Source organism: Cynocephalus volans, chromosome 12, assembly GCF_027409185.1.
Source record: "Cynocephalus volans isolate mCynVol1 chromosome 12, mCynVol1.pri, whole genome shotgun sequence".
Taxonomy (NCBI): Eukaryota; Metazoa; Chordata; class Mammalia; order Dermoptera; family Cynocephalidae; genus Cynocephalus; species Cynocephalus volans.
Window position 1 is genome coordinate 74,255,274 of NC_084471.1, and position 27,859 is coordinate 74,283,132.

A 27,859-nucleotide genomic window follows, 5' to 3' on the forward strand; every position below is an offset into this window, starting at 1 on the left:
ATGAAGTCTGTGCTATCCTTTTGGGAAGAAAAACATAAATAGGATTACCAATTAGATTCTTGAAGACATCTGATATTTAAGGATTTAGTCTATGGAAAGCTGATACAACATACATGATATAGAAATAAGAAATGTAAAAAGAGCCACAGGGCATACTTAAAGAACTTCAATTACTTTTGGTAATTAGGGAGATTGTAGCAATTGTGAAATATCATACCACATAGCTTGCCAGTTTCTGTACTCTTCTATTCATTGTACTTTCAGCTAATAGATTTCTGAGGCATTGCCCAGCATACAAGTGTGCATTGGTCTATTGAGTTTGAAACTGTTGAATTTTATTAAAATTATTATGATTTTTCCCCTAACTGGTCATTATGCCAACAAAGAACACTATTTCCAGAATATTGAAAATATCAAGTTTAAGGGTCTGCGTGCCACAGTGTTTTGCAAAACTACTTATCTCCTTAAATTTAGATACATAAACAACTGCCATAGAAAAACATTTTCAACATCTTAAAATATATCTCTTCTTCATGTATTTGACCTATTCCTACCTTGGACAAAAAGGAAAGAAAATGAATTGCTTCCTCCATATCCTGTAGCACTTCTGACTCACTCATAGTACAATTTGTTTTAAGCAAATGCTCTATACAGAAATGGTTGAAATTTCTGTTGGTCAGGGAATGCCTATGATTCATTGCTTACTTAGGGTTTGTTAAGAACCAATACAGTGTATATTGTGCCATTTAGAAAGAAAAAAAGAGCCTTTCTTAGGAAAGTACAAGTCAACCTCAAAGCAATTGATATGCATTTTGTACATACTTTAGGCCAGTTTGGATTTTGATTTTTTGGTTATGGAGAGACATTAGCTACATTAAAAAGGGGCACTGTATGAAATGTCTGTGATGGTTTAATCAGTAATTCTCAACAAGTGTGCTGTATAAACCATTTTTTAAGAAAAAAAATTCCTTGCTGACTTCCATTATGTATCTATATTACTTGTGTTATATTGTTCCTTAAATTTACATAACGTAAAACAAAGTATAAATTCCTTGCACTTATAACACTTATACTATCTTCAAATAAAAGCAAATTTATCATTTAAATACAAGCAAATCTGTAAATATGAATTAACAATATTAGTTTAATATGATGGACAGTATTTTGCTGAGAATCTAAATTGTTGCTTACAGCATGAATGTGGTGGCCACTGCCAGGATGCAGCTCTTTTAAGCCCAATTCGTGTACTGCTGGATGAATCAATTCTCCCATCACTTTGCTGTGAATACTGAAAAACCTTTCTTCATACAGTATTCAGTGATGAAACTTGCCTGTCTCTTGGCCTGAAGCCATCATTTATGTGTGTTATTTATATTTACGTGTATCTTTTTGCATGTGTCTGTGACAATTAAAATAGTACTACTGGGGTCAATGAAATTATGAATAAAAACACAAAAGCAGGAACTGAAATTTTATGACAGTCCTTCATCAGAAGGTGGTTTTCCAAATGTTCAAAACTGTATTAATACTAATATTTTTAAAATTTCTGTTATAGCAAGTCATGAAATGATACAATCGTTAGAGGTACTCTTAGGAATGCATTCACATACATACAGTTAATGAACAACCACGTAGAATGGATAGAAGAGGAAGAGACTGGATGCAAGGAGACCAGAAGACCATTGCAACAGTCCAGAAGTGGGATATGGGGAGCTCAAACTAGAGTGGAAGAGGTGGAAATGGAAAAGAGCGATAGTAGGTGGTAGCTGATCACCAGCCCCAATATTTCAGGAAGACTTCATTCATTAAATCATTCAGTCTTTCATTTCTTCACTTGGCCACTTCATTACTGGGGAGGCTGACTTCTGTGGCCACTAAAAATCTGATTTTTGCCATCTGTCCCATTTCCTCACAGAAGTGTTGAATGAGATAAGAAAATGTAAAATCTTGGTGTGTAGTGAATACCAAGTGAATGGGGGCTATTACTAATCCACATTTATTGAGTTTTAAATTATGAGAGGAAGTGAACTAAATTGGGATAGACAAGACCTGAGTACCATTCTCAAGGAGCTCACAGGGTAGTGAGGGAGGCTGCCATGAAATCAAGTGAATAGCCTGCAACATGGTAAGCTCTGCAGTGGAGATAGCACTCCGTGGACTGGCATTCTGAGGAATAAATCACCAGTGCTATCAACTCATCAAGCTCTTCAGGACTGCCTCCTGGAGCAGTGTGCTTGATTGAGGCGGAACTGAAACAATTTAGGTTCTTGTTTGACAGGCAAAGGAGGTAAGGAAAGCATTTTTGGGCACAGCATTTGCAAAGATGTGGGGAGATTAAGAGCTTGGTACATTTCAAGGCTTGCAAGTGGGTTGGTGTGGATGGAATGCAGTACGCATGTGGGAGAATGGCCTGGGATGAAGTCGAAAAGGTAGTGACATACAGACAACATTGCATTCTGACAATCAGAATGGAAACCTGACCTGAGGCATCTGTCTGGCAAGTGTGTGCCACTGGTCATGGGAAGAGCTGAGAAAGCCTTGGCTTAGCAGTGCAACCAAATCCAACTGACAGAAAATCAGTCCAAAGCTGTGTTCCCAGATGGCAGGCAGATAGTATCATGATGTGTGTGAAGAGCAGAATTCTTAGGGTTTTTTTCAATGGAATCTTTATGAAAACTTTTCACCATGATCACAGACTTGAAGCAAACTTGAGGGAACGATAATCCTCAAGTGAAGACTTCACTGAGTAAGTTGTGTTAGAAGCTCAAAAAAAAAATTCTAATAAAGGAAAAAAATTAGAATTAAATTATTACACAAACACACTTCATATTAGTATTTCTGCATAAAACAGAAGGTCCCTTTTTGGAAAGCATTTTTGTTGATATTTTTCTTAGAATAGAGCAGCATTTTCCTGGTTTTATATCTTAATCAATCTCTTGGATGCTTAAAACATTGATCTGGGCCATCATTACAAATAATTCCTTTTTTATGAGTTCTGTTTCATATCATTTGCATATTCAGATTATTTCTGTTTCTTCTAATACACTTTGGCTTTTCTTTTCTACCACTATTAAAATAACATGAAACAGAAATATAGGTGGATTTTGATAATACGACTGTAGTGCCTTAATTTTCTGTAAAATTTTTGTTTGGAGTTACCAGGGTTACCAAAAGGGCACATAAATATTCTGCAGAAGCATAATTAGTACAATGGTAGAGAATAGTCCTTCACAGATGGTATAAAGGAATGAGAAAATTTTACAAAGATCATAATGAGAACAGGAAATGGTGTAGTATAAATTTACTCCTGTGGCACAGCTTGAATTGTGCGTGGGGAGGTGTGGGAGATTCACAAAATTAAACCCCCTTATCGCACTCTGTAAATTGCCATCTTGCAGTCACCAGGTCCTCCTCCTCCTCAGATGTTGAAGCTATGATCTCAGACCAGCAGAAGAAAATTTCATAGTTCAACATACTCCCTCTTAGTTGATGAATTCATTTACAGTTGTGGCTATTTAAAGCTATCGATGTTCATGTTGAAATGACTGTTCATATCCATATCTATTAGAGAAGTGTTCTCTTCCCTTGATTTTTCTGTCCCTCATAAGGTCATAAAAATGTAAGTATTTTAATTCTGCTAGAAGAGCTATGGATATGTCCTGTTACCTGGCACTGAAGGTTTGGCTATTTATTTATTCATATTTTAGTAACACACCAATTTGAATACAAATGATCAAAATGTGTGTGTGTGCGCTTACCTAAGTGCCTATGTGTGTGATGTATTAATTGGGCACTTGTATGAGGGTACTTCAAGAAGTCCATGGAAAGATTTATATTATCTTTTAATTCTATCTTTCCATGAACTTTTTGGAAGTACTCTTGTATCTTCCAAGCACTGTTTTAAGTGGTTTATATGTATTAGTCCTGACAATGACCCTATGTACTGTTACTATTCCCATTTTACAGATGGGAATCAAGGTAACCAAGGCCCAGAGCATTTAAATAACTTGCTTAAGCTAGAAAATGATGGAACTGGCATAGAAATTCAGTATACACTGACTCCAAAGTGTACACATTTATTAAAAAGTCTTGCTTAAAATGTAGGTACATTTGTGCAGTAAAATATCGATATTCACATTTGTATATTATCTAAGAAATTCATAATGATATTATTTACAAAAACCAGTTTTCACAATTTTACACATCAATAATAGGAACTAGTTTTTTCAATATAGTCACAACGTAAGTGCTCTTACTGACCTTTCATGGTATCCTCTGTTGACATCATTTCAGACATCCTTTTTGAGCTTTGGGGAACATCATGATATCAAATTCTGGTGCCTTATTTCTCAGAGGGGTTTATTACTTTTAATAAGGGGCATTTTCATGCTGAATCTTCTATATACTAAAAGACAAGTAGAATAATTTGAACTTGAACCTCTTGGACTTCAGTTTCTAGATGAATTTAAAAATTGAGAGAGGTAAGCTCTTTGGATGGTGGTTTGCTCATGTTGTTATTCTAGAGTCCAGACTTCTGTGAAGTGCATTTGTGGCATTACAATCAAGTAAATCCCCTGTGAAGGTTTCACAAAGGCCATTTTACTCTTGGAGTTCACATCTTTAGGAAGCTATTCTCCAGTGATTTGTGCTTTTACTTTAAGATGATTCGAGGATATCATAATAAAACTGGCACAATGTAAGTTCTTAATGCTGCATAGAAATCAGAATTGATTTAATGTGGACAATTTAATCCATTTTTTAGTTCAGTAAGGAACATTGCTGTTACTGAAAATGGGACAGAAAAGTCAGGGCCTTTGCAATCAGAAAACCAAAATGTGTTCTGAATTCTACGAACATATTTGGCAGATATGAATCAGCTTAAGAAAATAAAATAAACCCTAAATTATTTTTCTGTAATGTTTGGTTTCAAAGGTAGCTATCCAGATGCACAGCTATGGTGATAATTAGATGAGAAGATGTAGGAAAGCTCTCATGGTGCCTGGCTCCTAGTAAGCAGTCACTAAATGCTACTGTCATATGACGGTCCTGCAGCTGTAGTGTGGAGGTCAAGAGCACAGTCTTGGAGTGGACTGCCTGAGCCCAAATCCTGGCACTACCACTTCTCAGCTGGAAAACCTAAGCAGTGGTTTACAACCTAAGGCAATTTTGTTTCCCAGGGAACTTTTGGCATTGTCTAGAGACACTAGATTGTTGTGATTAAGAGTGGGGTCCTACTGGAGGTGAGGGATGCTGCTAAATATCACAGTACACAGAACAGCCCTTCATAACAAATAACTATCTGGTCCAAAATGCAATAGTGCTGAGGTTGAGGAATACTGAACTAGAAAAAGTAACTTAATCTCTATAAAATAAGGACACTAACAGTACCTACTTAGGTAATACAAAGAAGCACTTAGAAAAATACCTCACATAGTAAGCACCCAGGAAATGGTAGTTGTTATTCACTTAACAAATATTTGTAGAACGCTCCTATGTGCCAGGCACTATTCTAAATGATAGGCATCCAGTGGAAGCAAAGTAGGCCTGTCCCCTACCCGTGAGGAGCTTGCTGTTTCTAATTGCAGGGGTTGCTGCAGAGGTGTCCTCTGCTCCACAGGGACAGCAGCATCTACCACTGTTAGGGCTACCTCGTGCTCTATAGGCCTCCCTCCTCTCAAACTACAACACTCCTTCTTCATCTCTTTTTAAAAATCTCTCTTCTAGGCCTAGAAGATTCCACAGTTGTATTTCAAAAGAAGAACAATATTAGCCCCCAACTTTCCCAACATACTCATCCAAACTTCAGCATCACAAACTCTTCACCCTGATCCATGTGCAGACACTGCCGGTATCTCCAAGCATACTTTGAGTTTGAGGATCTCTTTCATGCCAATGCCTCTCTAGTTAGAGAGTTCTCTTTACCCCAGGACTTCCCCTCTTTCTTCCCCACTGGTTGTGGATATCCTAGTTTTTCTTCGTCAGTGCTGGGATCCCTGAGTTTCTTCTATACGCTTCTCTCCTTATTCCTTCAGAACTGCCCGGAACATCTCGGGCTCCTGCTCTGACTTCTATAGCCTAATATGGCCTGGGGAGGAAGACTCTCCATTCCCTTTGTAGGTGCTGTTTAAGTGGGAAGTTTGAGTGTGGTTTCATCTGGATGCCAAGCTGTGAATGGTGGCCTGTAACAACAGTTCTAGGAATGACTAAATGGGGTTTTGTATGCCAACCATTCCCAGATCTTGAGTCAGTTCTCACCGGGACAGGGAATACACTGGGACCTCACCTCACTAGTATGGAGATAGAACTGATTGGAATTCACTGTGCTAATGATTGGTGCCTGGTGTTCCTAAGAAAAGCCCTATGCTGCTACATGCTGACTGAGTCATAGCTTTTCCTTATGCTCCACTCTGTTGGCCCAGTTCATATGACTTGGCTTCTGCTTTGATTTTTCTCTTAGCCCTGCAATTCTCTGAGTAACACAGTGTCTCTGAAAAGGCTGATCACAGAACTGTGATCTGTTCCTAACCACCTGTCTAGACTCCTTCACTCCCCTACATTTTCTCCCACATACCTTATGCTGCAGCAATACAAAATAGTGGTAGGTCCATAAATGTGCCATACTTCTTTATACTTCCATGCTTTGCACGCACTGCTTCCTCTGCCTGTATTTCCCAACTTGAACAAACCTTTGTTTACTTTTACCTCTTGGGCTATTAGATATTGAACTGCTGGTTTTCTTCTTTAGTATTTAGCCTGCAGTTTGTTTAGTTACCCCATCATTCTGTTTCATCTTGGCTTCCAGATTTCTCCCCTGTCTACCAAGGTGCCAGGTGTTGCCAAGTTCAGCCTACTGGATTCATTAAACCAGAATCTATTGGATTTAAATCAGCCACAGCATGCTATAATAGACTGAATCTTCTGAGGACCTAACCATCATATTCAATATTGCTTCTGTATAAAAATGCAGGCCAAGGTCCTAAAAACTAGATTAATCAATGATGTTTTGGAATACAGCCACATTTATAAATTGTAGATTGACCATAGTAAAAATATGTGTGTATGTATATGCAAATACATACAAACACATATATACACACATATATTTATATATTATATTTATATTGTTACTTTTACTGTATTTATATCTTTGCTGTATTTGTCTGTACTTTATGAAACAAGAGAAAATGACATAAATTCTAAAAGTAAATCAGAAGAAAACAAAATTAGAGTATATGTCTAGTGAACGAATGTGAGATTGTACTAGTAAAAGAGAGAAGGTATGGAAATGAGGGAATATGTAAATGAATTATTGGATGTTAGTGTTTAAATAGAAAATACATTGTTGATGTGTTGATGTTTAGGCTTAATTCCCTAAATTAGAAATGGAAATCCTATCTTTCACATATCTGTATGCAATTCAGAGACATATCTAAATGTGCTATTGAGGTAGAAATGCCCATTTTATCTTCCAAATGCTGGAAAGAAAACAATTTTGTGAAAGTAAAATATGAACCGAAAAGGAAGAAATATATGACTTGGAATAGCATTCAAGTAGGAAAGACTGGGATGGAAGAAAGCAACTTGTTTTAAATTCCACTCAGATATTATGGTTTTAATAGAATTTTAAATCCTAACAACTTTCCTAGACTGGCCTAATGAGATAGTTGGACCTAGTAATTAGTATGGGCTATGTGCCTCCCAGAACTTCTCCATAAACCTTTGTGCAGGATAAATTGTATTTGTGTGCGAGATTATCAGGTATTGCCTAGGGCTGTTCAGTGAGTCTAGGATTGTGAACCTTGCTTCAGTGGAAAATTAGGAGGAGAGTAGACTGACTTATTCTCACACAGCCAGGGTAGGCACATTGTTTTTTCTTCCAAATGTTGGAAAGCAAAATTAGCTCAACTGAATTCAGTAATTAATTGTTGAATCCTTTTCTCTGTCTTGGCCTATAATCACTGGTAGTTATTGAGGTAGAAGAGAACTATAATCTACAATTCTTGCCCTCAAAGAGATTGAAATCAGTCTTTTCGAGGATATAAAGCTGGCATATAAAGCAATTAGACAAGAAACAGAGAAAGATATAAGGCAGCACAAAGTGCTACACTGAAAAATAATAAAAGTGTACAGTAAATGATCAGAGCTGTGGACTAGCATGAAAGGGAGAGAACTGCGAGAAGGTGGGATATGAGATGTTAAATCCTGATTGCAATATAATCCCAGGATTATTTTAAAGCTCAGTTCTCCTCTGCTTTAAAGAATATGAAATGTAGTGAAGAAATTAACTATAGATCACTTTGTAGAAAACCTAGCGTTTTACCTGAATTTTTTCTTAAAATTGAATGTTATACATCAAAAGAAAAATAATAGCAACAATATTTGTTTGTTAAGTGTTCTGAACATTCTGTGTAGGTCAGCTCATGACTTCCCCAAACACTGATGGTGGAACTGAGAGAAGAGAAGTTTAATGCTTAGATCTGGCTCTGGAAGGTGTTTCTGGATATTCAATTAGAAATTATTTGCTCTGATTTTCTGGAAATTTATAACATTTCTAAGAAGATACTCAAAAAACTGGGGCTGGCTGGTTAGCTTAGTTGGTTAGAGCATGGTGCTGATAACACCAAGGTCCATCTTCTGTCCCTGTACTGGCCAGCTGCTGGAAAAAAAGAAAAAACTAATCATCTGAGAGGAAAGTTTCCTACCTGCCATTAATTTAGATCATTTATTATTCCTTTTTCTGGGAACATGCTCATCTTAGAATGCTGAAAAGAACCAAGTTATGTTCATAAATCTAGGCTCCCCGTGCAGACTTGCCAGTTCATGTCTTCCAAGGGGAAAGGAGAGAGAGTCTTGTGTTGTGGTCTTAATATATAACAATATAAAACACTATTATAAATTTTTTTCTATATGTTTTAGTTTCGTTCATTGGAGTTATCATCAATTCTGTCTTTTAAATTATAATATTAAAGTAGGTAGCAATGCCATGAAATGCTGAAGCAAAATAAATCTGGTACCTTTACCTAGTTACATGGGCAGATGACAATGTGCTCTTTGTTATGAAAAGGCATGGAAGTGGGTGGCAAAGTCATCAATGAGCAAGACAGTCAGCGGCACTTATTGATTGTTTTCTGCATGCAAATCATTGCGCTAAAAAGGAGAATTACAGAATCGATCCCTGCACTAGGAAAGCTTATCACACACTGAGAGAAAATAGGATATATCCCCCAAAATGCAAATCAAACCCGTGGTGGAAACAAGTTAACAGGCAGTATTTATCTCCTTCCTTTTCTGCTTCCCTAGCATTTAGTACTTGCTTTAAGCCCCTTATCACGTTGTTTTGGTCTTCCTTTCTAGAAATATATATAACCAACTAAAGATATAAACTAATTTATTTTTCTGTGAGAAAAATTATATCTATATTTGTTACTTCTAGGGGTTGGTAAGCTATGGCCCCACGGGCCAAATTTGGGGTTGTTTTTGTATAGTCTCTTGAGCCATACAAGTGGTTTTTACATTTTTGAAGGCTGGTTAAAAAAACAAAAAAAAGGCATATGCAACAAAGATGTATAAGGGTACTTCAAAAAGTTTGTGGGAAAATGAAATTAAAAGATAATACGAATCTTTCCATGAACTTTTTGAAGACCCTGTGTATGTGGCCGGCAAAGTCCCAAATAGTTACTATCTAGCCTTATACAGAAAAAGTTTTCTGATCCTTGTTTTAAAGAGTTACACAGCAGAGGAGAACTGAGCTTTAAAATATTCCTGGGATTATGTTGCAATCAGGATTTAACAGCTACCTTCTTGGCAGTTCTCTTCCTTTCATGATAGTCTACAGCTCTGATCCTTTACTGTACACTTTATTTTTCAGTGTAGCACTTTGTGCTGCCTTATATCTTTCTCTGTTTCTTGTCTAGTTGCTGTATATGCCAGCCTTATATCCTCAAAAAGACTGATTTTAATCTCCTTAAGGGCAAGAACTGTAGATTATACTTCTCTTCTACCGCAATAATTCTTTAAAACAAGAGGAACATCTGAATGAATCATAGGAAAGGAAACTTGGGAAGATGTGTTACTTAGAGAATAGGCTGTAAGAAAGAGACCTGAAAGCGCAGTGATCAAATAAGCCAGAAATTTATTTCTCGCTCGTAACAATCTAGAGGTAGACAGGTGGTCCAGGGCTGATAGGCAGCCCTACCACCTGAGATATTCAAAGATCCAGGTTTTTGTCTATCTTCTACCTCTACAATGCCCTTGCCCTCATTGAAGAAGTTGGCTTATTACCACCATATCCCTATTATAGTCTGCGGGAAAGGATGAGTGGAGGGCAATGAGTTTCCTTTTTAGTCATAAAATCTGAACTGTAGTACCTATCATTTCTGGTCACTTCCCATTGGCCAGGATTTAAGTCCCCTGGCCACTTTAGTTGCAAAGGATACCAGGGAATGTAGTTTCTAGCTGGGCAATCATGTGCCCAGATAAAAGCAAAGAGTTTGGTTTTCTCAGAAATGGAAAAAACTATTCAGACATTTATATGGAACAATAAAAGACCACGAATAGCCAAAGCAATGCTCAGCAAAAAAAATAAAGCTGGAGGCATAACACTACCTGACTTTAAGCTATACTACAAAGCTATAATAACCAAAACAGTATGGTACTGGCATAAAAACAGACACACTGACCAATGGAATAGAATAGAGAATCCAGAAATCAACCCACACACTTACTGCCATCTGATCTTTGACAAAGGCACCAAGCCTATTCACTGGGGAAGGGACTGCCTCTTCAGCAAGTGGTGCTGGGATAACTGGATATCGATATGCAGGAGAATGAAACTAGATCCATACCTCTCACCGTATACTAAAATCAACTCAAAATGGATTAAGGATTTAAATATACACCCTGAGACAATAAAACTTCTTAAAGAAAACATAGGGGAAACACTTCAGGAAATAGGACTGGGCACAGACTTCATGAATACGACCCCAAAAGCACGGGCAACCAAAGGAAAAATAAACAAATGGGATTATATCAAACTAAAAAGCTTCTGCACAGCAAAAGAAACAATTAAAAGAGTTAAAAGACAACCAACAGAGTGGGAGAAAATATTTGCAAAATATACATCTGACAAAGGATTAATATCCAGAATATATAAGGAACTCAAACAACTTTACAAGAAGAAAACAAGCAACCCAATTAAAAAATGGGCAAAAGAGCTAAGTAGGCATTTCTCTAAGGAAGATATCCAAATGGCCAACAGACATATGAAAAAATGCTCAACATCACTCAGCATCCGGGAAAAGCAAATCAAAACCACATTGAGATACCATCTAACCCCAGTTAGGATGGCTAAAATCCAAAAGACTATGAACGATAAATGCTGGCGAGGCTGCGGAGAAAAAGGAACTCTCATACATTGTTGGTGGGACTGCAAAATGGTGCAGCCTCTATGGAAAATGGTATGGAGGTTCCTTAAACAATTGCAAATAGATCTACCATACGACCCAGCCATCCCACTGTTGGGAATATACCCAGAGGAATGGAAATCATCAAGTCGAAGGTATACCTGTTCCCCAATGTTCATCGCAGCACTCTTTACAATAGCCAAGAGTTGGAACCAGCCCAAATGCCCATCATCAGATGAGTGGATACGGAAAATGTGGTACATCTACACAATGGAATACTACTCAGCTATAAAAACGAATGAAATACTGCCATTTGCAACAACATGGATGGACCTCGAGAGAATTATATTAAGTGAAACAAGTCAGGCACAGAAAGAGAAATACCACATGTTCTCACTTATTGGTGGGAGCTAAAAATTAATATATAAATTCACACACACACATACACACATACACACACAAACCGGGGGGGGGGGAAGAAGATATAACAACCACAATTATTTGAAGTTGATACAACAAACAAACAGAAAGGACATGGTTGGGGGGGAGTGGGGGAGGGAGAAGGGAGGGAGGTTTTGGTGATGGGGAGCATTAATCAGCTACAATGTATATCTACAAAATAAAATTAAAAAAAAAATAAAAAAAAAATGTTGACACACACACTAAAATAAATAAATAAATGGTGAAACTTAAAAAAAAAAAAAAAAAAGTTTTGTGACTAAAAAGAGGAAGAGAGTTATTGCTATTGGAGGACATTTAGTAGTCTGCCACAGTGAAGTAGACAGTTCATGGTATTGGATTATTCTCGATCGTTATTGCATAATTCTCAACATTATCACTTAGTAAGTGCTCAGTATATATTTGGTGAATAAATTAAAGACAGCAGGAAACTGGAGGCAATCCTTAGTCTGGGAATGGACCTTCAGGCAGAAATCTCTCCTTGAAATGGGAGAGACACAAGCTTGGTGGGATCAGATGTGAGGCTCCTGGGAATGAATAAATCAGTACTGGAGATTATATAAATTCTAGAAAGGTGAAGTCAGTTCAGAGATTAGTTTACACAGTGAGTGAACCTTCTATGCTTTATGCAGGGGTAGTATTGACATTTAAATAGTGGATTTAATTTAGGAAAACTCATAGTGGTGGGAAAAACTTCAAGAGGGTGGTAAGATGGGGGGTGGTGGGGGGTAGGGTGTGAGGATAAATGGGAGTTGGGGATGGTGTCCAGTCTGGTAAATGAGGCAAGTTCAGTAGTTCCCTCAGCTCAAAGTAAGGCAGGCATCGTTTGTTAGAACTAGAATTCTGACACTTTTTAGCATGATGTATCCATTCCTGAGGGGCAATAGAGAGAGAGAGAGCATCAGAGCCTCAACCAGGCAGATGGGGGTGCAAGGTTGAGTGTAGAGTTCCAGGCTGGGAAACTGAATCAGAACCTCAATGTTGGGCCAAGATGGTGGGGCTGGGAAATGATTTATTTTAGAGGCTGCACAAATTCCCAGAGCTCTTTTTTGTTGAAACTGAGAAGCAGGACTTAATTCTAAGTCCCACTTCTGATTTTCTGGCATCATGATTATAACTGGCTCAGGAACCAAGGGGAGGCAGATCTGGGGCCTGGAAAAACAAGGGCAGGGATTGAAATTCTGGATAAGGAAGTTGATTACAACGTGCTCCATGTGCTTTTGTACTTTATAATTCTGTTTTCTTTCCTGCAGTGACGATAATCATAGTAGAAAAATGTGGCTCAATTTTGATAGGGAGATTAACCATGATAACTGATATTTTAGCGTCTTGTTATTCTGAAATAATTTGATTATTATAATTAAAGAAAGATAAAAGCAGAACAAACTCCCCAAATTGATGTCTCAGGTCAAATTGGCCTATTAGCTGGAAGATGAAATTGCGCATGTCAGCACTTCAGCTATGCATAATTGATGGAGCATCGTGTACTACCTCTTTGGCTATTCAGCAAAGATTTTGTGAGAATCTGCTTGTGCAAACTGAGGTTGCACAATTCATAACCTTTGCATTTGATGGATGTAATCTATTTTATAGATCTTTATTTTTTATTCCTGTCAATTAATAGGTGGTAATAAAATGTTAAAAATATGATAGAAATCTCATTTTGGTCCTGTTATATTTTCTTGCTTCTTTTTACACTAACCATTCTACTAGAACCAAGTCAAAACAGTGCATATGTGTGGATAGAAAGAAAACCAGCTTTTTGATGAAAGGACACATTTTTTTTCTCTCTTAGGGACTGTATGAATATTTGATCAGACCTCTAGAAATCTAGTGATTGAGTTTTCACTTAAAAAATTAGTGTATACGTTCTCTTTTGCACTTAGTTACTCTGTTAATGGATGAACACTTTACAAATGTAAAGTGATATGTGTATTTAAGATATAGTTAGATACTATATATGGGGTAATTTAAAAAAGAGAAAAACTACCTGGTTCATGTATTTATAAACTTTAATGCTAAGGCGAAGAATTTGTTAATTAAGCATTATCTCATACACGAATAACTGGTGTCAGCATAGGAAGGTACAGTTGAGCCTTTTCATGTACTCTCAAAGGGTAAGACTGGTAAAAACAAGTTGTTTTATGTTTGTTTTAAGGAATTCAAGTAGTTTATTTACTCAAGGTTTCAGTGGCTTTAGTCAAGGCAGGAGCAAGTTCTATAAATTATGATAGTTCATGAATCTAATGTTCCTTATGTATTTAAGACATTGATTGGTTTGTGGTATTAGCTGACAATTGTAGGCATTCAGTTTGGCTTCAATTTGGTATAAGATTTTGGGTTGGTTTAAATAAAAGTCTAGGAAATTACTGATTCTTAACTCTGCTACATATGTTTAAATGATGTTGTTGAGACTGCTGTTTACAGGTAATGAGGCAGTATCAACAAGGGAATGGAAATAGTCTATTAAAGTTGTGGATACATCATCATCATCATTGTTGTCATTGCCGTTGTCATCATCGTCATCATCAGTCGTTGTCACACTTTTTATTGGCTTGATGTTTCTGCCTATGTGATCTTATTCTTGAGCAATATTGCAGTTGGAAGAAGAAATGATAAACAGGAAGGGGTTTTGTCTGGTTTATCCTCTCAATTTTGCTGGTATCAAAACAGCTGGTAGCATCACTGATGAGGTTCTGAGGGACTGCTTTACACTAGCCAAAAGCATTAGTCTGATTATAAATTCAAATGCCAATTTTAATTTTAACCTACAGTGAAAATTATAACAGTGAACCAAACCAGAATACTCATAGTGGTTGATCAGTACTATTCTCTCTGAAGGAAATTATGCCCTGGAAGCAAAATTATTATCAGAAGATTGCTTGTTAGCGTGGAATCAAATGAAACAAAATGGAATAATCTTAATAGATTGTACTGTATTTTTATATATGTAATTTTAATATTTTAATTTTAAGCTACAAATTATAGAGGCATTTTCTTGTTTGTAGCCCTTCTTTATCCTGACTATATTTTGCTCTATTTTATTAATAAAAATTCCACCACGCGAATCAAATGATTTGCTTAAAGTCAACCAGTTAGTTGCTGGATTGTTTTTTGGATTGATTGGTTAATACTTATTCTTCTGATTTCTGATTATATTGGTGAATGTATATTTTTGTGTGGTTGGATATTCACCACATTAAGACAACACACATTTTTGTAAATAGTACATGAAGATATATATGTTTATTGTACATTGAATCAAATTATAATTAGTTGCAGATTTGAAAGAAACTTTTGAGGTTGTTTTGGTGTTTAATAGGAATAAGAAGGTAGAAAGGGAATTTCCAAGTTGGCTTTCTAAGGGTATGTCCTTGTACTCTTTTAACCTAGTAATGAAAAGGGCATGTAGATGTCTAAAGGGTGAGGATACAGCATTATTAAATGTGAGTTTGTTCAATGAAAAAATTGTAGATTATTCATATTTTTTCCCAATAACATTTTAAGCAGAGTTATTTGGAAATTGTCTTTCTAAAAAGCTTTTCGTTTTAAATTTTAGTGCAGTTTACGTCTTGGTAGTTTAGATTGTGGTATGTAGCTGAGAGATTATATGATATGAATTATTTTGTAGATTTGAAAAGCCTACATGATCCAAAGATCAAGAGAAATTTATTTATTTATCTTTGGAATATGCTTTTATAAAAGTTAACTAATTAAAATGAAGGTTTATCTATTCCATGGAGTGTGCAGCACCATGGCATTTGTAGAACACTGTCATGTAATAGGGAAACACATGGGCCTGGGACAGCATCCCAACTCTGCCACTTGAATCTGGTGGGTCCATTCCTACATACTGCTGTAATTGCTTTTGATATTTCCTAATATAGTAATTCATAGAAATGAGCTCTGATTTTGACCCACTTATGGTGATGACCTCAACTGTCTTGGCTTCTCTATGCCTGTCTTTCCTTATCTGCAATTTCTTTATGGAGCTACTAATCTCATTTATTCAAAGTTACTGTAAGGCTTAAGTGAGATTGTTCATGTTTAAAGACTTTGCACACTATGTATATAGCATTAATCAAAAATGGTTTTAAAAATTATTACTATTGTTTTGCTTGAAAGTTTGCACTATAAAAGCATGGGCATACTGAAGGAAGAGTAAGAGCAATGGACAATAACTATAATAGTCGTTCTAAGCATATTTCTAAATTGAGTTGAGGACAATAACTTTTCATAGTTAAGTATTAAAAAAATGTTAATTTGGTAAGTTTGGAACATTCTAAGTCAACCATCCTATGTATGAGATTAGACAATTTTTACAATTGAACTTATACATAGTATTTTTATTAGTCTGATGATGTGGGGAAAAATCAATTCACATTGAACTGGATAGAGACTTATTTGACTCATGATGGCAATTGTACTGATGTTGTTAATTGCAAAAGAAAAGAATAATGCTTACCTATTTCATTGTTATTGGAAGATAGATAAATCCCTTCTCTTTACTTTTACTACTGACACACTAAAAATATTTAAAGGGCTTATATACACTAAGAATGAACTATGTGAAAAAGAAATTAAGAAAACAATTTGATTTACAATGGCAAAAAAAAAATAAGATACTTAAGTATAAATTTAACCAAGTAGGCAAAAGACCTGTACACAGAAAATTAAAAAACATTGATGAAAGAAATTGAAGACAACACAAATAAACAGAAAGATATGCCATGTATATGGACTGAAGGAATTAATATTGTTAAGATGTCCATACTGTTCTAATCAATGTACAGATTTAATGCAATCCCTATCAAAACTTCAGTGCCATTTTTCACAGAAATAGGAAAAAAACCCTAAAATTCATGTGAAACTGTGGAAGACTGTGACTAGCCAAAGCAGTCTTGAACAAAAAGAACCAAGCTGGAGGCATCACACTACCTGATTTCAAAATATACCCACAAGGCTGTAGTAATCAAAACAGTATGGCTTTGGTATAAAACACATAGGCCAATAAAACAAAATGGAGAGCCCAGAAATACATTCACACGTTTATGGTCAACTGATTTTCAACAAAGGTGCCAAGAACACGTAAAGAAGAAAGGAGGGTCTCTTCAATAAATGGTGTTGGGAAAACTGGGTATATACATGCAAAAGAATGAAATTAGACCTCATCTCACACTATATACAAAATTCAACTCAGAATGAACTAAATGTTTAAATATAAGACCCAAAACTGTAAAATCACTGGAAGAAAACGTAGAGGAAAAGCTTCTTGTTATTGGTCTAGGCGATGATTATTTGCATATGACCCCCAAAGCACAGGCAACAAATGCAAAAACAGGCAAATGATTGCATCAAACTAAAAAGTTAATGCACAGCAAAGGAAACTATAGAATGGAAGAAAATATTTGTAAATCATGCATTTGAAAAGGGGTTAGTATCCAAAATATATTAAGAGCTAATGCAACCCAATGGCAAGAAACAAATAACCTAATTAAACAATGGGCAAAAGACCTGAACAGAATTTCTCAAAAGAAGTCACACAAAGAGTCAACAGGTATATAAAAAAAATGCCATCATCACTAATCATCAGGGAAATGCAAATTAAACCACAACAAGATATCACCTCGCACCTGTCAGAGTGACTATGATGAAAAAGACAAATGAGAGCAAGCGTTGGCAAGGATGTGGAGAAAGAGAAACCCTTGTATACTAGTGATGTGAATGTAAATTGGTATAGTTATTACAGAAAACAGTATGGAAGTTCCTCATAAAATTAAAACTGGAACTACCATGTGATCTAGCAATCTCACGTCTGGGTATATACATATATCTAAAGGCAATTGATTCAGTATCTTGAAGAGATATCTGTACTCCCTTGTTCATTGCAGCATTACTCACATTAGCCCAGATATGGAATCAACCTGTGTCCACCAATGTATAACAAAATTGTAGTATAGATATACAATGAAATACTATTAAGGCTTAACAAAGAAGGAGGTCCTGTCATTTGCAACAACATGAACAAACCTGGAGGACATTATGCTAAGTGAAATATGCCAAACAGAGAGAAAAATAGTGCCTCAATTTGAAAAGAGCCCCTATGAGAGCAACATGAATTCTGCTAAACTTGAAGCAAGAACAGATGTCAAATTTATGTTGAAACTTAGGTGGAAGAATGGTGAAATCATTGGTGCTTTACAAAAAGTTTATGGGGATAATGCCCCAAATATATTAGCAGTTTATGAAAGGGTAACTGGTTTTAAGAAGGGACCAGATGATGTTGAAGGTGAAGTCCACAGCTGCAGACCATTCACATCAATTTGTGAGAAAATAATTAGTCTTGTTGGAAGTCCCCTCATATTTGCATATAACTTACACACATCCTCCTGTATACTTTAAATCATCTATAGATTACTTATAATGCCTAATAACAATGTAGTGCTATTTACATAGTTATTATATTGTATTATTTGGGGAATAATGGACAAGAAAAAAGTTTGTACATATTCAGTAAGACACAATTTGTTTTTGAATATTTTTGATCTATGGTTGCTTCAATCCAAGCATATGGGGCACACGAATACAGTGGACCAACAGTATACAATTTTTCTTTGCCAATTATACCTCAGTAAGAAGGGAAATTTGCCCACCACCCCCCCAATCCCAAAACAAACAAACAAACAAAAAAACAGTGAAAAAAGGAAATCCACCTGAATCTTTCAGTAATCACCCATATTTGCTACTATATACATCATTGCATTAAATTACGATGTATTTTAGAAACGTTAGTCTCTCTCATTTCTCTGTTAACTATGTATTTAGGGAAAACATAGCACATTGTTTAAATCCCTGGAAATTGTTGCTGCATCCACATATGAACTCATCACTCTGTCCTAGTAGTCCCATGACTAAAAATGAATATTTTAATGTAATTGCTTCGGAGCTGCTTCATTATTTATTAATAATTGCTATAAATTGCCACTAGTTGTTTTCTTAGTGGGACTTTTAGGCCATGCATGCAATAAAAATGGAAAATATTAAAATAAATTTTAATTTTCAACTCAAACAGTTTTCCAATTAAAAACACTCAATGCAGCATGGGCATGTTGATAAGTTTTTCTACAGAACTTAGTAGTAGCATTTCAAGGCTCTTTTTCTCAGCCTGTTTTTCTCTGAGAAGGCAATTCAAATGATCTTTGTCTGCCTTGCTTTAAAAAGAATTTCAGTTTACATTGATTTTTGTCTGTAAAAGAATGATCATTCATAGTTCCCTAGAAATAGAGAGTGGTAGGCAGGATTGTATATTAGGAGTAATTTGATTGCCAAAAACTTTCATGTGAATTTTCAAACTTGGAAACTGATATTTTGTGGTTGAGTTTGGGATACTTAGAATGAAAGTAAGCTCAGAAAATCACCACAAGGATATATGGCTCTTGGTAGTTTTAGTGGATTCTATTGTCTCAGTAATAAGTATTATAATTCTAATAGCAAATTTATAGTGTTTACTACATGCCAAGAACAGCTAATTGTCTGCAGAGCTGGAATTGGAACCTTGTTCTTCTGGGTTCAAAGTTCGTTCATGTAACCACTACACTTTATTTTTCTATATTTGATTTCTAACAGGAGGCATTGTTGAGAAATTGCTTAGGACATAACTGAATTAAAATTTAATTCTGAAAAACTTTAATGATAACAAAAATAAAGTAAAATTAATTCACATATCGTGATTTCTTTGACTTGATTTTCTGGTGAGTACCAAAATCGGGTCTTATAGTAATAATTATGAGAACTCAGAAGTCTCTCTGAACATTATATAATCCTTGAGAGAAAAATAGAAGTCAGGAATGCTAATTTTACAAATTGGGAAAAAGAAATGCAAATGGGGAAAGTGACCTTTTTTAAAATCACTACTAAGCTAGTTACTTAAGGAACTAAAAATGTTATCTTATGTAATTACTTTTTTTCTGGATTATTTTCTGTGTTGGTGCACTTTTATTTGCATTTTTTTGTGACTGGCGATTAAGCATGGATAAAGCATGCCCTATTCAGGAGGCAGTAAAATTTAGTGGAAAGAATACTGGACCAGAAATTGTCATCACCATTATACCTCTAACTTGCTGGCTGTCTTTGGGTGAACATGGGATAGTGCCATGGCCTTTTTACTCATGGAAAAAGGAAATAGTAATCATTGTCACAGTCAAGTTTCCAGGGCTTTGTGAGAACACAGTGGAATGTGGGCTCAAAGGAGAAAAATATATTATTATACAATTTTGAAGGATAAAAGTTGTATAGTATAGTATCATATATACAGCATAATATATGTGTGTGTATATATAAAATATATTGTACATATTATATATGTATACGTATACATGAGTGTGTGTATTATATTTATATTGTATATTTTATGTGTATATATACATATGTAAAGCTTATATATGCTGTCCCTGCCATGATACTGATTTAGTGTTTTTATGGTTCATCCTTTCATTGTCCTCTTATTCCTATGATTCCTTTGATTTACCCAGGCATTTCTATAACATTCGCTACCACATTCTGATGACTTTGAAATCTATACTGTCAACTTTGACTTTTCTTAAATTCTGAACTGGAAGCCTCCTTTTGGACACTTCCACATGCGTCTCCTATAGCACTTCAAAGCCATTTCTAAAACTGAAATCCCATGTGGATACCATCATGCTCCTGCTGCATTTTCTTTCATTTACTCTCTTAAGCTAGAAACTTTGGACTCAATTGGATTCATTTTTCTCCCTTTCTTTCACCTTTTGCAGGTGATTTATCAATGACAAAATTCTTTAGATTATACTTTCTAAATATCTCCTGAATTCTACTATTCCTGTTTATTCTGATGCCACTCACAGAGTTCTGGCCCCTGTCAAGTCTTTCCTGGACTCAGACATAATGAATTCTTGAAAACATGTTTGTAAGGGGAACAATAACAATGGGATTCTACTCCGCCATGAAACAGAATGGAATCCTGTCATTGCGGCAACATGAATGAATCTGGAGGACATTATGTTAAGTGAAGTAAGCCAGGCACAGAAAGAAAAAGACCACATATGATCTCATTCATTTGTGGAATCTAAAAAAGTTGATTTCGTAGAAGTCGAGAGAAAAATAGTGGTTTCCAGAGGCTGAGGAGGACAGCTGGGAGGGGAGGACCAGGACAGGTTGGCCAACAGGCACAAAGTTACAGTAAGATAGGAAGAATAATTTCTGATGTTTTATTACACAGTAGGGTGACTATACATAATGACAATGTAGTATGCACAGATAACTAGAATAGTGGATTTTGAATGTTATCACCACAAAGAAATGATAAATATTTAAAGTGATGGTTATAGTAATTACTCTGATTTGATCATTCTCAGAATGTATACATACATTGAAACATTCCACTGTACCCCATAAACATGTACAATTATTATGTGTCGATTATAAATAAAAAATTAAAAACATCATGTTATGCATTATAAAGAATAACTATTATTTGCGTGAGGCTGGTGGCAGGTGGTGTTCTGTTAACAGAGAACTGAAAATTCTCATGCAGTCATGACTTATACTTCCTGTAGGTACTTTTTATGTCAAATCTAGGAAGCTTCTGGGCTGGGGGAGCCAGGTGAAAAGACTATCCTGAGGCCAGTCAGGCCAGTTTTTTTCTCTTCCAAGGGCCTTTCACACTGTTTTCACTCCAACACAGGTGGGAAGCTCATGCAAACCCCAGTTTTAAATCCCTGTTCAGTGAACTTTGTTAACCAGGATGGATAAAGGAATATTGTTTTTCTTGTCACTACAGCATGAGCTGAATGGGGCTTCTGCTGGCCATGTTCATGCTGGAAGGTCCCTCCTTCCTGCAAGTGACCCTATCCCCACAGAGGGGGCAAAACAGGAAGATAATTGGCTGGGAAGAGAGGTTGGGTAGGGTAAGTGGTCCTGTCCTGAATTGTGACCCTGCATGTGTGAATAAGCTTCAAGTCTAAGCTGGACAGAGGCCCCATCAGACCCCACTTACCACCCTGGTGGGGTAGAGGATGGTTCTGCTGCGCAGGTCTAGTTAAGCACTTCCTTAAGCATCTCAATGCAAATCATCCATACTACCTTGGTGTTCACTTTCCCTTTCCCTCACTGACATGCCTGAAAAGCAGTGCAAGGACTAGAAGCTCTACATCACCGATACTAGTCTAAGTCATAAAAATCAGTTTGATTTGGGAAAGGTAGTTTTGGGACATCAGAAAAGAAAACTACAGGCCGATATCCTTGATGAATATAGATGCAAAAATCCTCACTAAAATACTAGCAAACAGAATACAGCAACACATACGTAAAATTATTCATCACGATCAAGTGGGATTCATCCCAGGGATGCAAGGTTGGTTCAACATACGCAAATCAATAAATGTGATACACCATATTAATAAACTCAAACACAAGGACCATATGATCATCTCTATAGATGCTGAAAAAGCATTTGATAAAGTTCAGCACTCATTCATGACAAAGACCCTCTATAAGTTAGGTATAGAGGGAAAGTATCTCAACATAATTAAAGCCATATATGACAAACCCACTGCCAATATCATCCTGAATGGGGAAAAGCTGAAAGCTTTTCCTTTAAGAACAGGCACTAGACAAGGATGCCCACTCTCACCACTCTTATTCAACATAGTGTTGGAAGTACTAGCCAGAGCAATCAGAGAAGAGAAGGAAATAAAGGGCATCCAGATTGGAAAAGATGAAGTCAAACTGTCCCTGTTTGCAGATGACATGATCCTATATATCGAACAGCCTAAAACCTCTACAAAAAAACTCTTGGAATTGATAAATGATTTCAGCACAGTAGCAGGATACAAAATCAACACACAAAAATCAGTAGCATTTCTTTTCTCCAATAGTGAACATGCAGAAGGAGAAATCAAGAAAGCCTGCCCATTTACAATAGCCACCAAAAAAATAAAATACTTAGGAATTGAGTTAACCAAGGAGGTGAAAAATCTCTATAATGAGAACTACAAACCACTGCTGAGAGAAATTAGAGAGGATACAAGAAGATGGAAAGATATTCCATGCTCTTGGATTGGAAGAATCAACATAGTGAAAATGTCCATACTACCCAAAGTGATATACAAATTCAATGCAATCCCCATCAAAATTCCAAAGACATTTTTCTCAGAAATGGAAAAAACTATTCAGACATTTATATGGAACAATAAAAGACCACGAATAGCCAAAGCAATGCTCAGCAAAAAAAAAATAAAGCTGGAGGCATAACACTACCTGACTTTAAGCTATACTACAAAGCTATAATAACCAAAACAGTATGGTACTGGCATAAAAACAGACACACTGACCAATGGAATAGAATAGAGAATCCAGAAATCAACCCACACACTTACTGCCATCTGATCTTTGACAAAGGCACCAAGCCTATTCACTGGGGAAGGGACTGCCTCTTCAGCAAGTGGTGCTGGGATAACTGGATATCGATATGCAGGAGAATGAAACTAGATCCATACCTCTCACCGTATACTAAAATCAACTCAAAATGGATTAAGGATTTAAATATACACCCTGAGACAATAAAACTTCTTAAAGAAAACATAGGGGAAACACTTCAGGAAATAGGACTGGACACAGACTTCATGAATACGACCCCAAAAGCACGGGCAACCAAAGGAAAAATAAACAAATGGGATTATATCAAACTAAAAAGCTTCTGCACAGCAAAAGAAACAATTAAAAGAGTTAAAAGACAACCAACAGAGTGGGAGAAAATATTTGCAAAATATACATCTGACAAAGGATTAATATCCAGAATATATAAGGAACTCAAACAACTTTACAAGAAGAAAACAAGCAACCCAATTAAAAAATGGGCAAAAGAGCTAAGTAGGCATTTCTCTAAGGAAGATATCCAAATGGCCAACAGACATATGAAAAAATGCTCAACATCACTCAGCATCCGGGAAATGCAAATCAAAACCACATTGAGATACCATCTAACCCCAGTTAGGATGGCTAAAATCCAAAAGACTATGAACGATAAATGCTGGCGAGGCTGCGGAGAAAAAGGAACTCTCATACATTGTTGGTGGGATTGCAAAATGGTGCAGCCTCTATGGAAAATGGTATGGAGGTTCCTTAAACAATTGCACATAGATCTACCATACGACCCAGCCATCCCACTGTTGGGAATATACCCAGAGGAATGGAAATCATCAAGTCGAAGGTATACCTGTTCCCCAATGTTCATCGCAGCACTCTTTACAATAGCCAAGAGTTGGAACCAGCCCAAATGCCCATCATCAGATGAGTGGATACGGAAAATGTGGTACATCTACACAATGGAATACTACTCAGCTATAAAAACGAATGAAATACTGCCATTTGCAACAACATGGATGGACCTCGAGAGAATTATATTAAGTGAAACAAGTCAGGCACAGAAAGAGAAATACCACATGTTCTCACTTATTGGAGGGAGCTAAAAATTAATATATAAATTCACACACACATACACACATACACACACAAACCGGGGGGGGGGGGGGAAGAAGATATAACAACCACAATTATTTGAAGTTGATACAACAAACAAACAGAAAGGACATGGTTGGGGGGGAGAGGGGGAGGGAGAAGGGAGGGAGGTTTTGGTGATGGGGAGCATTAATCAGCTACAATGTATATCGACAAAATAAAATTAAAAAAAAAAAAAAAAAAGAATATGATGTTTGAAATGTGTGAAATATTAAAGTCAGTGATCACCCAAATTGCCAAACTTCTCAAGTGTTCTTCCTGTTTCCCATTTTTTTCTTTCTCTAAATTACCTTTCACATGGCCACAAGAGAAATAGTGAGAGACTGATTAATATTTTTCAATGGTTTCCCTTCACTTATAGTTTCCTTCACCACATTTTCAACCATAGCGACTTACATTTTTACTAATGATACTCAAATGTAATCCATTCTTTTAGATGTATCTTCCTTTCACCTTAAGATCAATCTTTACATGTCATTTAATCTGAAAACAAATCAAAATTTAAAAACAAAGAAAAATAATCAAACCTCTCAACCCTCCCCTCAAATCTGACTCCAGAAACAATGGAGAATAATACAGAAATTTAATGAACGATTTCAATGCATACTAAACAAAAAAACTTCCTAAAAATCTTCTTCAAGCATCTTTTCTTGAGGTTCCACCTTTTAAGGTACCTGCCCCACATTTCTAAGTTCCTTTTCTCTCACTGTGAAAGCTAAAGGTCTCTGGCCACATCCCTGGATATCTCTGTGGGTTTGATCATATTGCGTATTCACTGTAGTCCTTTCTCTACTCCTCTCATTTGCATCTCCATCTATCGTCCTGCTTAGCAAGACAAAGGATGCACCTCAGGTTCTACCTGCCAGAAAAGAGGAGAGGCATAATAAATATTTATAATTCAATTTTAATTTGCTTTTATCTATCAAATTAAGATGAAGTAATGAAATTTGTGAATGATTCACTTCTGTATAAATTAGAGTGGATTAAAAGTTAACACTAGATAAAATCATTCTTACAGAATTACATTATATATGCTTATGTGAGGAAGCAGAAAGTTTTGAAGCTAGGAAGAATTGTATGGAATCCCTTCTGCCACCTGTCTTATCCCTGATAGAGCCTGGGGAGAAATTATTGTACTAACCATGGCAGAAATTGCAGAATACTCTTATGCTTTTGAGTTGTGAATGTTGAGCGGAAATTTGGAAGTTTCTTTTTGGCAACAAGAAAGTTTCTTTTTCCTAAAACTTTGAAGAAATATCCTGAGCCTGACTTCATTGCCCTGGCTTATGTATCTGTTCGTGAATCCATTGCTGTGGATAGGGAGAGGTGACACTCTGATTGGTCAGGGATGTGTCACATGACCAGTTCTAGCACAGAGGAAGTCATGGGTTGAGAGTGGGGAAGGATCATTTCTGAGTGGCAAGTGTAAATTTTTTTTTTCAAGAGGATAAATTGATAATGGTGATGGAAAGAACAGGTGTGCATTACATTGGCTTACAAGATCCTGCCTCATTCAATCCAGCCCTGTCAAGCAATGGCTGCTATTCATTTCAGCTATGTCATGTCCTTTCATACCTCTCTGCTTTTCCACAAGCTATTCCTATGACTGGAATGTTCTTATTTCCCTTCTCTATCTGGTGACTCCTGATTGAATGCAATCCATTTTATGAGCTTTCCCTCCAGATGCTGTTAGATGCTTTTCCCTCTGTGATCCAGAAATTTGGATCTATCTGTACTACTGCATTTCTTTCATTATATTGGATTATTTGTTTCTTCCTATATTTTATGGGTATCTTGAGGGCTTCTGCATGCCTGTGTATTCCCACTTATGGACACAGATCAAGTGATTACATTTTAATTTCATAAATTTGTGGGCCTTGAAAAAGGGGGAACTTTGGATGATTCTTGTAATCTCTGTTTCATCAAGATTGTGGTTCTAAACTAGGTTTTCGGTGCATTGCCTCTCAGGGAATGTTTACAAATGTGTAGGAGTTCTTTGGGTTGTTGCAGTGACTGAGAGTTGGGTGTCACTGGCTTTCCTTGGACAGGGACCCAGGGATGCTAAATGTTGTGCAATGCATGGGACAGCCCTGCCACAAGGAAGGATTATCCTCTCCAAATGCCAGTTTTTTCCACGGAGAAGTTCTCAGCTGGGTTGAAGCTTAGAAAAGAGTAGAATGATTTGGTCATAATGCAAACTGCATTTCTGATTCCCATCAACTCTTTGCACACATAATGAATAGGACAGCCTTATGCTCAGTCAGCAGATTGCTTGAGTGATAGGTTTTTCCTGTCCCCTAAATCCATTTCTTTCCCTACTTATTTCCCCCAGATTCTCTGGGTCCTAAGGTTGGAGTGCAAGACTGAACCTTGTGGAAGTGCAGGGTAAAAGTTACTCTTTTTCTAGAGCCTACCTTGACTAGGCTCTAATCCAAGGGAGAAGGAGATGGGAATTAAATTCTATGTATTTTTTGCAACAAATATGGTGAGATAATTTGATCTTAATGCTTCACCCCCTGCACAGAAGGCTGAGAGTGACTAATTTCAATGATCTTTTAAAAAATCTATTCATAGCATGCCTTCTGGCTAACGACACCAATGTGGAGGGTGGCACATACATTTAAATCCGTTTTCTGTCATGAGGTGTCAGTAAAGCTAAATGGCCCTAGTGTGGTTGTTTGGGTCCTATTCTTGGAAATACATCTTTTTGTTCTTTGTTGACACCGACATGGCTATGGTATCCAGGATATAGGAACCGTGTAAGGAGAAAACTTTGGAGCACAGTTCTTCAAATAGTTTCTTTGATTCTTTGCCTCAGAGGTGACATTTAAAAAAAAGATTACTGAAACAAAAGTTTAGTAATTAATGTGATTTTATTGGCCTGTATTATATATAGCATTAAGTTTTGTTGAAATAATTTACTAAGTCTAAAAGTTGGTATTTATGAGTCATTACTTGATAAAGTTTTTTGAAAGGTGTTGCACGTAAAGTTACGTTGTAAAACCAAATTCTGGTATATTCTTAGTGTATGTTTATTTATTTATTTTTTAGATACTCCCCGAAGCATAAAAGCATCTGCTGCTACAGCTGAACGGTTTTTTCAGAAGCTAAGAAATAAACGTGAATTTACTGTTTTGGTGACCCTAAAGCAGACCCATTTAAATTCGGGAGTTATACTCTCTGTCCACCACTTAGACCACAGGTAAGTGTGGCTGCTGGAGTTTCTTGTGTTTTTATTATATATGTTTAAATGAACATGTTAAAGAGAAGTAAACAAAAGAAAAATACGATATATACAAGATTGGTTTAAAACAGAATGATTTTGCTACATTATGCAAAATCACAAACACAAATAATTGAGATTTGCCTGAAAGCAGAAGGAGTTGCTGCTTTTCAGGCTGCTAAGAGCACACAGAAGTCACCGTTCCTAAAACAAATGT

The 27,859-nt window shown here is 36.4% G+C and overlaps 1 protein-coding gene across 1 annotated transcript in view; it reads left to right on the plus strand.

Moving 5' to 3' along the window:
* NELL2 (neural EGFL like 2) overlaps window positions 1-27,859 on the plus strand; it is a 365,095-nt gene that overhangs the window by 46,164 nt on the left and 291,072 nt on the right. The window contains exon 4 of the mRNA XM_063075314.1: window positions 27,471-27,621. Coding sequence (XP_062931384.1) covers window positions 27,471-27,621 — 151 coding nt within the window. The remainder of the gene's footprint in view (window positions 1-27,470; window positions 27,622-27,859) is intronic.